At 33.6% G+C, this 13917-nt stretch overlaps 1 protein-coding gene across 5 annotated transcripts in view; it reads right to left on the minus strand.

The window, feature by feature from the left end:
• The window catches only part of Slc25a21 (solute carrier family 25 member 21), a 502454-nt gene that overhangs the window by 135182 nt on the left and 353355 nt on the right, over nt 1–13917 (minus strand). For 4 of the 5 annotated variants that reach the window (XM_076850212.2, XM_076850213.2, XM_076850210.2 and 1 more), the window contains one exon: nt 3561–3644. The exons of the other annotated variant lie outside the window; for it this stretch is intronic. In XM_076850212.2, the coding sequence (XP_076706327.1) occupies nt 3561–3644 (84 nt within the window). The remainder of the gene's footprint in view (nt 1–3560; nt 3645–13917) is intronic. 5 annotated transcript variants of the gene reach the window in all.

A 13917-nucleotide genomic window follows, 5' to 3' on the forward strand; every position in this document is an offset into this window, starting at 1 on the left:
ATACACATGATATTTTTTATCCCACTTATTGTTAATAGAAGTGTATTATCAGTGTATGGCACTTAGATATCACATCTTCAAAGTCATAGCAAGAAGGATTTGCTGATCCTTTGTCACTAGATGACTAGAAAATATTTAATCAGGTCCCAAGATCATTATTATAACTTCAGAGAGGGTGGTCTACTGCATAAACTATTGTCTCGGTTTCACTTTGCAGCATTATGATGTTGCTGTGATGACTTTCATTTCTGTTTAGTATTCACATACTGTCTCTACTCAGTACAAACACAGCATCAGGAATATAGAGCTAAATGGGGTTTGGCCCTTAGAGAAATATAATCGTGGGTTGGAGAGGGAGAAAGGGTAGTGTGTACTATATTTTATATACCATACATAAGGAAAGAAGGAAGGAAGGAAGGAAGTGAGGGAGGGAGGGAAGAAGGAAGGAAAGAAGAGAGGAGAGAAAGAAAGAGGGAAAATAATTTGGCATGTGGTAGACAAGAGATGGTCAGGCTGGTGAAATTTGCAATCACCTTTGAATGAAGAGGGGTAGTTCCTTGGGTGGATTAGGAGTTTGGGTCCTCCAGGAATAGAGAACATGAAAAAGCCATGACAGTGTGAGAGATCAGAGGACTGCAAACCATTTGCGTTTCCTAGAACCTATCTGTGTATGCAGAATGAGCCGGGAGAAAAAGGGAGGGCCATACAAGGAGGGCTCTGCACACTAAGAAAGGAATTTAAACTTTATACTGCAGGGCATGTTTTTACATAGTCCCCAAATACTCTAAAGATAAAATAATTAAAACAGTATGATACTGACATAGAGATAATTAATGAAACAGAACAGGAAATGGAGAAACAATAGAAACTCTAGATGATGCTATATGCAGAAGTGTAATATGTGAAAAGTAGCATTTTCAATTCATGAATAAAGGATGGATTTTTCAACAAGTGGTGTTTGGACAATTGACTAATCACTTCAAAATGAAATTTAATTCCTGTATATCAAACTGTACATTTTTTTTAAAAATTCTGGAATAAATTAAAGATTTAAATGTAAAAAACAAAAACAAAAAAAAAAGAAGAAAATATTTGTAACCTTGAGGTTAGAGACTGTTTTGTTTTTATTTTAGTGTGACATCAGATAGTTCAAAGGACTGATAGGATCACATGTAAGTTTTCAAAAGTCAAACTTCTGAAAGGATAAGTAAGACACTACAGTTGTAAGCAAATGACAAGTTAGGAAAATGTTTGCAATCTATGTAACAGTCAAAGAATTTATTTCTGTAATATATATTAAGTTCCTACATATCAATTTAAAAACTAACCTGAGAGAAATAGGTGAAGAACACAAATTGGCAAGAATTGAAAGAAATGATACCTAATGATAAAAAAAGTATGCTCTATGCTAGTAACAATATAAGGAACACAATTAAGACAGTTTTATTTTTAGTTTGTCAGATGGTCAGCAGGAGATACATGTCAGGGAAAGATATCACACATAATGATCAACAATGTCCCATGTTTGAGAGAGCATGGAGCAATGGGAACTCTCAAATACTGAGTATAAAATCAGTACATACTTTTTGGAAGGTAATTTGTCAGCATCTATAATATAATGTGTGCATATAATTTGATCCTAGAAATTCATAGCTAGCAACTTATTTTATATAAATATATAAATATAAAATATACTTAAAATATAAATACCATATTTAAAAAAATAAATATATTTCTAAAATTCAAGTATATGTATGTGAGTGTGTGTGTGTGTGTGTGTGTGTGTGTGTGTGCACCCGTGGGCAAAGACAGTATGAGACAACATTGTACTGGTGTTTATAATAGCAAAAATCTGGAAACAACATAAAAATCCACCAAAGGGATTACTTTAATAAATTGTAGCTCACAGATAAATAATTATGTTGTTGTTAAAAAGAATATACTGACATGGAAAGATATCCATGAGATAGAATTACTTGAAATAAATGATTATTAGAATAGCACTTATAGTATAATTTGGCAAGAGAGGTAGTGACTACAGTGATTAAAAGCAAGGATTTTGGGTCAACTGACTTAAATTTGGTTTAAAAGTGGTTTCTACCACTTATCAGATAAGTAAAAATGACTAGCTTCTCTAAATCTTGGTTTCTTTATCTGTCCAACTGGAAAGGTATATAGCTCAACATTGTTGGGAGAATTCCTAGCACATAAGGAGGCTAAATATATGCTAGTTATTATTATTACTAATAAAATTTTGAATAATTATTATTTTAAAGATCTTGAAATAAAAACAACTTTCAAAATCAGATGTAATATGTTTAATATTATAAAGTATAATTTAAAAATGATACAGTACAATCTTTAACTGTGTTGTATAAGAAATTTTAGCTTATGTGAGCAAGATATTCTATTTATCTGATCATTTACCAGATATGATAATGACTTTGATGCATCAATTTTTGACAAATCTTTTAAAATTTTTATTATGAATTTACTATGAAATTCCACTGACTATAGAATCTGTAGATATTATAGAGAACAGAAGATATACATATATGTATATATTTACTTTTTTCTAGAGTATTTATTTATTATTTATTTTATTTCAGTAAAATAATAAATCAAAAGTTTATGATCTGTTAAAACATTCATTACTCCATTAGACCTTAAGGTCTTTTATATATGTTTAATTTTATTGGTACATTATAGTTGTACATAATAGTTGGGTTCATTTTGACATAATTATACATGCATAAAATTTTATTTACTCCATTTTAGTCTCTAGTGCTTCCCTCCTCCCTACCTCTATCCTCCTCCTTCTATTCTACTGGTCTACCTTGCACTCATTTATGTATTTTTAATTGGTTCTTGTACGTATAAAAGAAGGTGGAATTCACTGCAGTATGTTTATACATGCATACAGAATAATTTGTCAAATCAATTCTGCATTTCTTCCCCTTTCCCTTCCCTCCTGTCTCCCTCTCACTGTCCTTCTACACAGCTGGTCTTCCCTCTGTCTTTATGATATCCTGCTCCACCTTTTCCCCCCTTACTGTGCTCTAGCTTCCACATGAGAATATTTGACCCTTGATTTTGAATCGACACAAATCTGTTTTGATTGCATATTTATAAACCTTGTGCAAACAAGGAATGTATTTGTATATTATATCTAAGTATCAATATAAATAACTGTTAATTTTAGATGGTCTCCATTATGAGAAGTTTTAAAAGCCTTAATGAAATAAATTAGAAATTGTTCTCTAGTCATTAAATTGGTTATTAATACTCTTTTGGTAGTAATTATTATTAATTATTAATATTTTTGGTAGTAATTATATTATATACACATATATTATATTACATACATATAATCATATTATATACATGTTCAGTTTTTAATCATCTCAGGAAAAACATAATGAAATAGGAAGGCACACTTTTAAGTATGATTTCCCTAATAAAATATGAAAATAAACCATTGAAAATGAGGAAACATGTTAAATAGAAATACATTAAAAAGTCTATGTCAACATAGTCTGTACAAGAAAAATAATACATACCCTTCTGTTCGGAAGATCATACGAAAGCTGTCCCCTAAGCTTTTATAACTGTTTGGATCAGTTGCATATCTCTGAATCTGGAACCTAGGAACAAAATCAATCAACAACAAAAAAAAAGAATCCAAGTTAAGGATTTTGCCAAATGACTTTTCTCATTTTTCAAAGTCTTAGAAACTCAGCTTTTTCAGATTAATTTAACATATTCTGGTCTTTGCTATAGATTTTATTGATTTATTTGCCTTATATGTTTGACCTTATTTTTGTAGCCTTTAATATTATATTTCTTTGTACTTTAATAGGAACTATAGAAAAAGACTTTTTTCATCTGTTTCTTAGCTAGGCAGATGCACCCTGAGGCATTTATACTTTTTTCTTTCGTGTAAAGCATATGCAGATGTCATGTATTGCTTTAATGTATAATTCAGAAATCTGAAGATGTGAATGAAACAAATAACTCTAATTCTTATTTAAATTAGTGTCCTTTGATGGTGATTTAATGTAAAGTTTGAAAATTCAGACTAACTAATATGTCCTAATTTGGCTTCTTTTTGTAAACTTAGAATTAATTCTGGGAAAAGAAGCCTATGACTGGAGTGAGAGCTGGGATTGTATGTTGGTCTTATATTTCTTTTCTTTACTTTTAAAATTTTGTTCCAATTAGTTATACGTAACAGCAGAATGCATTTTGATACATCATATATAAATGAAGTATAATTTCTCATTTTTCTGGTTGTATATGATGTAGAATACCACTGGTCATAAGTTACATATGTACGTAGGATAATAATGTCTGATTCATTCTATTAACCTTCCTAGCCTCATAGCCCCTCCCCTCCCTTCACTGTATCTAATCTAAAGTAACTCTATTCCTCCCTAACCTCACCCTTATTGTGAATTAGCATCTATATATCAGAGAAAACATTCCACCTTTGGTTTTTTGGAATTGGCTTATTTCACTTAGCATGATATTCTACAGCTTTCACTCATTTACTGGCATATGCCATTATTTCATTCTTTAAAGCTAAGCAATGCTCCATTGTGTGTGGGGTGGTGGTGGTGGTGGTGTATGTATCACATTTTCTTTATCCATTCATCTGTAGAAGAGCACCTAGTTTGGTTCCATAGTTTAGTTATTGTGAATTGAACTGCTTTAAACATCAATATGATTCTGTCACTGTAGTATGCTGCTTTTTAAGTCCTTTGGGCATAAACCAAGGAGTGGGATAGCTGGGTCAAATGGTGGTTCCATTTCAAGTTTTCTGAGGAATCTCCATACCGCTTTCCATAATGATTGCACAAATTTAAATTTCCACCAGCAATGTATGAGTGAACATTTTCCCCACATCCTCACCATCTTTCTTGTTGTTTGTATTCTTTTTTTGTCATGACTTTGATTTGCATATTATTCTGTATCAATCCCCTACATAGTTTTGTTGTTGTTTATATTCTTGATAATTGCCATTCCGACTGGTGTGAAATGAAATCTTAGAGTGATTTTGATTTGCATTTTTCTAATTGCTAAATATATTGAACATTTTTCCATATATTTGTTGATCAATTGTATTACTTCTGTGAAGTGCCTTGCCCACCATACTTTTGGTGTTAAAGTCCTTTGAGTTCTTTATATATCCTGGAGATTAATGCTCTATCTAAGGTGCATGTGGTAAAGATTTTCTCCCAATCTGTAGGCTCTCTCTTTATGTTACTGATTGCTTCCTTTGCTGAGAAGAAGCTTTTTAGTTTGAATCCAACCCATGTATTGATTCTTGATTTTACTTCTGTGCTTTAGGAGTCTTTTAAGAAAGTCAGATCATAGGCTGATATGGTGAAGATTTGAGCCTGTATTTTCTTCTATTAGGCACAGGATCTCTGTTCTAATGCTTAAGTCTTTAATCCACTTTGAGTTGAGTTTTGTGCAGGGTGAGAGACAGAGGTTTAATTTCATTCTTCTACATACATATTTCCAGTTTTCCCAGCACGATTTGTTGAAGAAACTTTCTTTTCTCCAATTAATTTTTTTTGGCACCTTTGTCTAGTAGGACTGTATGTATGTGGATTTGTCTCTGGGTCTTCTTTTCTGTACAATTGGTTTATGTATCTGTTTTGGTGCCAATACCATGCCATTTTTGTTACCATAGCTCTGTAGTATAGTTTAAGGTCTGGTATTGTCATGTCTCCTGCTTCACTTTTCTTGCTAAGGATTGCTTTGGCTATTCTGGGCCTCTTATTTTTCCAAAAGAATTTTATGACTGCTTTTTCTACTTATATGAAGAACATCATTGGAATTTCAATAGGAATTGTGTTAAATATGTGCAGCACTTTTGGTTGTATGGCCATTTTGACAATATTAATTCTGCCTATCCAAGATCATAGGAGAGCTTTCCATCTTCTAAGGTCTTCTTAAATTTCTTTCTTTAGTGTTATGTAGTTTTATTGTAGGGGTCTTTCACATCTTTTGTTAGATTGATTTACAAGTATTTTTTAAGCTACTGTGAATGGGATAGTTTTCCCAATTTTTCTTTCAGTTGATTCATCATTGGTATAAATCCATACACAGCAGAATGAAATTTAACACCTATATCTCACCATGCACAAAACTCGACATGAAGTGTATCAAGGACTTAGGGATTTGACCAGAAGTGTATCAAGGACTTAGGAATTTGCCTACTAGAAGAAAATATAGGCCCAACTCTCCATCATGCCAGCTTAGGAACTGACTTTTTCAACAAGACTCCTAAAGTGCAAGAAGTAAAATCAAGAATCAATACATGGGATGGATTCAAACCAAAAAGCTTCTTCATAGCAAAGGAAACAATCAAGAACTCGAAGAGAGAGCTTACATGATAGGAGAAAATCTTTGCCACCTGCACCTCATATAGAACATTAATCTTCAAGATACATAAAGAACTCAAAAAACACCACAAATAACCCAATCAATAAATGGGAAAAGGAACTGAACAGGCACTTCAGAGAAGAAATACAGTCAACAAATATACAAAAAATGTTCAACATCTCTACCAATTAGAGAAATGCAAATTAAAACTACACTGATATTCCATCTTACTCCAGTCAGAATGACAATTATCAAGAATACAAGTAACAATAAAAGTTGATGAGAATGTGAGGGGAAAGTTCACTCATACATTGCTAGTGGGACTGCAAACTGGTACAACCACTCTGGAAAGCAGTATGGAAATTCCTCAGAAAAGTTGGAATAAAACCACCATTTGATCCAACTATCCCATGTCTTGGTTTATACCCAAAGGACTTAAAATAAGGATACTACAGTGACATAGCCACATCAATGTTTATAGCAGCTCAATTCAAAATAGTTAAACTCTGGAATCGATCTAGGTGCCCTTCAACAGATGAATGGATAAAGAAAATGTGGTATATATATATACAATGGACTATGACTCAGCCATAAAAAAGAATGAAATTATAGCATTCTCTAGTAAATGGATGGAACTGGAGACTATCATGCTAAGCAGAATAAGCCAATCCCAAAAACCAAAGGCCAAATGTTCTCTCTAATATGCAGATGCTAATACACAATAAGATGGGGGGAGAAGGGAAGAACAGAAATTCATTGGATTAAACAAAGGGGAACAAAAGGAAGAGAGGGGAAAGGGAATGGGAAAGACAATAGAATGAATCAGAAGTAACTTTCCTGTGTTCATATATAAATATGTGACTAGTAAAACTCCAAATCATGTACAACCACAAGAATGGGATCCTAATTAGAACAAGGTATACTCCATGTATATATAATGTGTCAAAATACACTATACTGTCATGTATATCTAAAAAGAACAAATTAAAAAAATTTAAGTTGTACATAGCTTATCAGAAGACCATGGGCCACTGCAATTAACTCATTTTAACTGTTTTGGATCCAAAGATGCATTTTGTGTATATCTCACTGACCTGACTCAGTAGGAGGTTTCGTCTAGAATAAAAACAAAATTTGATGGTCAGGTAGATGTACTATGTTTGGTATTTCTGAATTATAACATATAAATGAGATGACTTGGTACTTTGGATACAAATGAATTAACATTAACCAGAAATTAACACAATAGGAGAATTACATATAGGTTTATATAACAAATAACTGTGGAATATATAGAACAATTTCCAAAATATGACTTTGTTTAAGCTCAAATAAGCATCTCCATCTCTGCCTTTGTGTATTTGTAACCTTATTCATTGCTAACTATGAAACACTTTCTCATGTCTACTCGGGAAATCCAACTCTTTTGTAATTGTTCTCGTAAGGAAATTATTTAACATACTTTCATAAATTATAAAAGTATTATAGGCACATAGATGTTTCTCATAATATCTCCAATAATCTTTCATTAAGTACATTTACCTCAGTCAAATTCCTTTCTAGATGCTTTTCTTCCAAATTACCAAGTATTTTCTTAATGTGTGCCATATGATATAAGATGCTATAGGTTTTACAAAAATCCAGGCCATTATGTCCCTTTTAAGTAGTATAGGAAAAAAATATGAGAAAAAATAATTGACAATATAAGAGAAAACACCAGAAATGTTAAGTAGCATGGGCACTGGGTTGTCCAGGTGTTCATGGTGTGGAGGGATAATTACTGTTTACTGCAGAGGGTCAGGAAGGGTTTCAGGAAAGGGAAGGGATTTGAGCTGGTCCTTGTGGGATTCAGAGAGGCAAAAAGAGCAGACCAGGAGGAAGCATTCCAGGTGCTGAAAGGAACAAAGGCCAGTGAAGGAAAGCTGCCCCTTCTCATGGGGAGTGAAGAAAAAGACTTTTCCCCATAGCAGCCCCATCTGGATTTCCTTCAGGAAGATGTTCCATTTCTCTGCTTGCTGCACATGTTCGGTTGCTCATGGTGGTGGAGACCTGAGCTGTTTAGAGGAGGGTGCTTAGGTGATAAAGTCAAAGGCCAGTATTGAACATTTGACCTTTTTCTGTCCTAAGCTGAATGCTTCAGCTACCTCTGGGTGGCCATCTCAGAGTATGTGACTCTGTTCCTAAAAGGGACTGTGTGAAAGAGACAGCAGATGGACATGTCAGCTTTGTCTATACTGGCAAGTTCAGGAAACACCAAGGCTTGTACAGATACGAATGACAAATATAGTTACTTCATAAGTGACTAGTTACCTAACCTGGCTATTGGAATTCCAGTCACTTCATTCACCCATGTATGTAATTTCTTAGAATCCAATAAATAATATTTCCAACCCATTATTCATTCAGCTAACATGAGTTTTAAAGCATTGCTGTATATTAGGTACTACTATATTGGGGGGTTACATAGAAATAAGACATATCCCTGTCTTTCAGAAATTTATAGTTAGGTAAAGGAGGCGTGTAGAGACATGATACCACATACAAGGGAAAATGTTTAGAAATAGTGTTTCAGAGTATCAGATGCTGGCCAATGAGTTCTACTGATACTAGTACCCTTTGCTTGGGGGGATAATCTCCAATCTAGGGGTAGACTGTGACAGACACAAAGTAGTACTTTTCAGGGACACTGGAGTGAAGAGGAAAGCAAAGGAAGGATATTTTGAGTTAAAAAAAATGTGTGATGAACTTTACCCATCTATTGTAGAATAGGCAAAAAGAATAGTTAGCAGAATTCTTGGGGAGTACTTATATAGAAGCTAAGAGTCTCCTGAGTAATGCTGTATTCATTACAAACAGGGGAGGTGACATCAAAATAACTACATGAGGGGAGCCTACAAGCTGTGTTGGATGAGCAATGGGAAAGGATGGACAGGCATGGTAAATTCTGCTGCCTCAGTACAACCTCCCATAGGACTCACTATGCCTAAAGCAGCTAGAGGTCCCATTAAAAGGGTAAGGGCAAGTACAGCTGTCTCTTCTACTGTGCATCTCACATATGGCATGCCCACACTGCAGAGAAAGTACATGCAGTATTTAGTTCCACTACACATGACTTATTCTGATCACAGACTTATCAGGTCTTCTAAGGAATCTGTTTCAAGTTGATATAATTATAGTGTATTTTGGTCAATCATGTAAAACAGCAATTTCCTTCTTCCTCTCCACTATATTGCAGCAACTTAAAAGGTCTCTATCCTGGATTGAAGCTTTATATCAGCATTTTTCAAGCTCCATTCTATGCTAACAAATTCTCGCTATGCTTAGGGAGACAATTTTCCAGTTACGTAATACAACTCTTTGTAAAATTGCAAAGGCAAAGCCATACTACTCTTGATTGTATTTAGAAGAAAAGGTTGGACCTCTCCATTGTCCTAATAAAAGCAGTTTCTACACATCTGGAATCTCCATCCAAGTAACTTCTTTTATTAAAATAAAAATTTGCTACCAAGCCAACAAACTGGACAAAGGAATAAATCTCAAGAAATATTTGGTGCCTAACATTCAGTCAGAATCAAACACAAAGGAAAGGAATGTAGATTAAACCCTGGGCTACACTGCAAAGGAATCAGTTATGCAGCCAGCCTCAATGCCTGTCTGCACAGGACAGTATGCACTTCACAAGGAGGGAGTAGGCTGTCACACTGTAAATGTTAAGTGACATACTGTGGTAACCTTCAGGGCTGGTGGGGGCTTCTCAGCGTTCACAAACAAATGCACAAATATTTTTTCAAAAAATTTTAAAATTTGTTCTAATTAATTATACATGACAATAGAGTATTTTGACAAACTCTATAGAAATGGAGCACAACTTCTCATTTTTTCTGGGCACAAATGTATTTTTTAAAGTTAAAAAATGTTTTCCCTCACTAAATAATTTTTCAGTAGATTTTGTCAAGAATCATGACTACAATATTTCCAACTAATTTATCTGCGTGCTCAATGAGACATTTTAAATTTCTCTGCTGTTGATTATCAGCATAGTTAGATATGCCACTTCAGCTTGTCTGAGGACTTCTGAAGACATGGCCATAAAAAAGATGTTTGAAAAGAATAAAGTGGCTTTTCTGTCTTAAACGTCATAGGACAAGGCTATTTGAAAATTCAAAAAAATATCATTTTATTCAGTGCCTTTATTTCCAAAGGATTATAGGTTTTGGGATATACATGTATACTTAATATATGTATAAAATATTATACATGTTTATATATAATTTATGATTTATGTATTCATATCTTCATTCATATGCAACAATTAGTTACAAAGGGTTGGACTGAATACCTAATGGGATTCACCTTGAGCTATATTTGCATAGCATATATACTTTTTAATCAGATCATATGATAATTTGATGTGTGCTGGGGGAGAGAACCAATGGAAATTTGGTGGGGGGCAAAAGCTATTGTGAGCTGCCTCTTTGACGCTCCACCAATCCTAAGCAAATTACTGCAGTAGGTGCAGTTTATCTGTTCTGTGACTAGATCATTTTCTAGATTTGCAATTTTTGTGTTCTTCCTAGCTTTCCCTGCTTACCCCTACTTTCAGAAAGTGTTCATATCAATCATTTATCCTTATTGCTACTTTTACTTTGATGTGCTATCTGTCAAAGCTTGTCCTCTGTTAAGGGGATTTAAGCTATCAAAGAGGAGGTGCCAAGGTTTGGTTTTTCTAGGGTGGGGATGAAGAGGCTCCTTACCACCAAAGACAACTGTAAGTGGTACTTATTTTCCTCCTCAGTGACATTCTATATAGCATTAGGCTACATAATAATTCTGCCTTTGTGTCAAAGGAGGTGAGGCACTTTAGTGACTAGACCAGCAGCTACCAGTTATAATTTGTGTTGCCACTGATTCACAGCACACACTAGTGAAAGGTGTAAATTAATACTCTTTCTCCTCAGAGATAAAATGGAAAAGCAGATAGTAGAGGACAGTTGTGCTGTTGTTGTTGTTATTATTATTTTAAGTAAGATTAATACAGAGTTAATACTTGAGTTTCTTAGCTATAAGAGAGAAAAGACCTTTCATTTTATTTTATAAATCTCCCAAGTTCCATATTTTATATGGGTGGGAGACTTCTAGTAAAACTTGTACACTGATAATAAGTGGTGATGAGCCTAATGGAACTCCCTGCAGAGATCTTTGTAAATGTGCTATGAACAAAGATTATTAGTAATTATCAGAATATTACGCATGCTCCTTAATAAACACTTAAGAAGCCCACTAATGAATCAGAGATTAACAGACCAAAGGTTTGCAATTATAGAACACATTAAAAGGATAACTGTAGGAAGATTAAATAAAGATTTTAATTCACCCTAATTAGTCTATCTTACCAAAATAAGAGTAAGTTCTCTTTCTCACTCATTAGATGAGCATGGCTAAACTCAGACCAACATGCAAAGACATGTCTAAGGTTTTGAAACTTAGGCATACACATACACCTCACCAACTTTGGGGAAAAGCCCAGAAATCACAGTGTTAGAAAAATTCCTGCCATGGATGTTTTTTTCCTGTGCTCTGAAAAATCACCTTCGAGCAGAACAAACATCATTTTCCTACAGAAAGCATAACCCCCAAGGCCTCTACATTTTCTATCCTGCAGAAATACAGATCAGATGGTAGGTGAGTGAGGCTGCTGATTTTGAAGAGATTATTCTTTCAGTTTTCTTTCATGAGTTTTGGGAGGAAAGATTTCCTTCTAACATTTCTCTGTGTTCATAACTTTAGTGTTCTAATTTTAAGTACCTAGTGAGTATGATAATAATTTGTTTTAAAAGTTAGCTATAAATATTTTGTTTATTTTCAGATAAAATATAATAATCATCCACATAACTTCACCTTGGCATCAATAAAGGCCTTTAATCATGTTGAAAGGTCATGATTTCCAGTTCTAGACATGGATTTCTATCTCAATGTTTACAGAGAGGTTCCCATATGTAAAAGGGAAGGATAAGAGTTTGGGGGATCCAAAGAAAATAATGGACAGGACCTGCCCTCTGGAAGTAAACAATTGGAGGGTAGGGAGATATTAATAATTAACTCTAAACAAAGTGAAATACTTGTGCTAAGTAGAGATTCTAAGAGCTTGGTTTATCTGTGATTTAAGCATTGCCTTTGCTTGCTATGTTCCTAGTCTGGGCCTGTCATCAATTAACACTCTAAAATAATGCTAACAAGTCCACTGGGGTTGTAGAGTTTGGGTCTGCACAGTGATCACCTACTGAAGTTCAAAATCTAAGCCCATTCATATTTGGCTACCTATCAAATTATTCTAAAAATTTAAAGAAAGAAAGTTATTTTTCTTGATTGTTCCTTAGTCACTTCCTTCTTTATAAAAGAAATAGAAACCTATACCTGACAAAAATGAATATGTCTTTTGCTTGTTTAAATTCTGTATGTCTTCACTATGTGTAGGTGGGCTGGGCTATGTTTTGGCTTAGTATTTATGATATTGTAAAGGAGACCAATAAATTTTTCTATGTTATTATAAAACAGTTTATAATTTGAAGAAATGTGTAACCTGGAGTGCTCCATCAGCCTAGATAATTACTACAGATAAGGTGACAACATTTTGGCAAGACCACAAAAGCAAGAAAAATCTTCTGTGCCATGTAATTTTGAACATGTTTTTAAACAGAGCTTCAAATATAGTATCTCCCTGAAATATCAGATCAACCCAGATAGCCTGATTGTATTTTAAGTAATTTTCTGTGATCCTTGACACATCTAATTGCTGTTCCTTTCACAAGCCAAGATTTAAAAGCTAATGTTCTGTGACTATGCATTTCATAATTTACAGTTAAACATTACAATTAAATATCATATAAATGGTTCATCATTTGCCAACCACATATTTTCTTACAATAAACATTTGCTTATTTGTCTTTGATTGGTGTGGTGCAATACATCTACTTTTATACATCTTACGCCATTGCAAGATACACAGTGTTTCTAGTACATAGAATCATTATAAAATTTGACATTACAAAATAAATTGTGATAAGAGAGTTTATTCTACCCTCTGGCACAAGTTCTTCTAGTTGTTTATATTACTTATCGGTTAAATCCTGAGTGTACTGACAATGTAATTCTAAAATTTATTTTAAGGATAATATGTTAGTTAACAAGTCAGAGACAAATGATCATTAGAGATTACAACCTAAATCTAATAATGTTAAATCACAAGTAATGAAATAGACTAATTAACATAGCTGTATAATTAAAATATTTTGAGCATAAACTGGTCTCAATTAAACAAAAACTTGACTAGCATGACTTTCAATTATTTTGTTTTGTAAGAGATATCACATCATAAAACTATGCTAATATCAAGTTTAGTGCTGCCACCTCCTTCAATACATATATGTATATGTATATGTATACATATATTTAGTCAAACTTCATATGTAATGCCAACAAATACCTCAGTTCCATAGGCACCTACCTACATTCTTCCAAGTGCAC

This window comes from Callospermophilus lateralis, chromosome 3, assembly GCF_048772815.1.
Source record: "Callospermophilus lateralis isolate mCalLat2 chromosome 3, mCalLat2.hap1, whole genome shotgun sequence".
Taxonomy (NCBI): Eukaryota; Metazoa; Chordata; class Mammalia; order Rodentia; family Sciuridae; genus Callospermophilus; species Callospermophilus lateralis.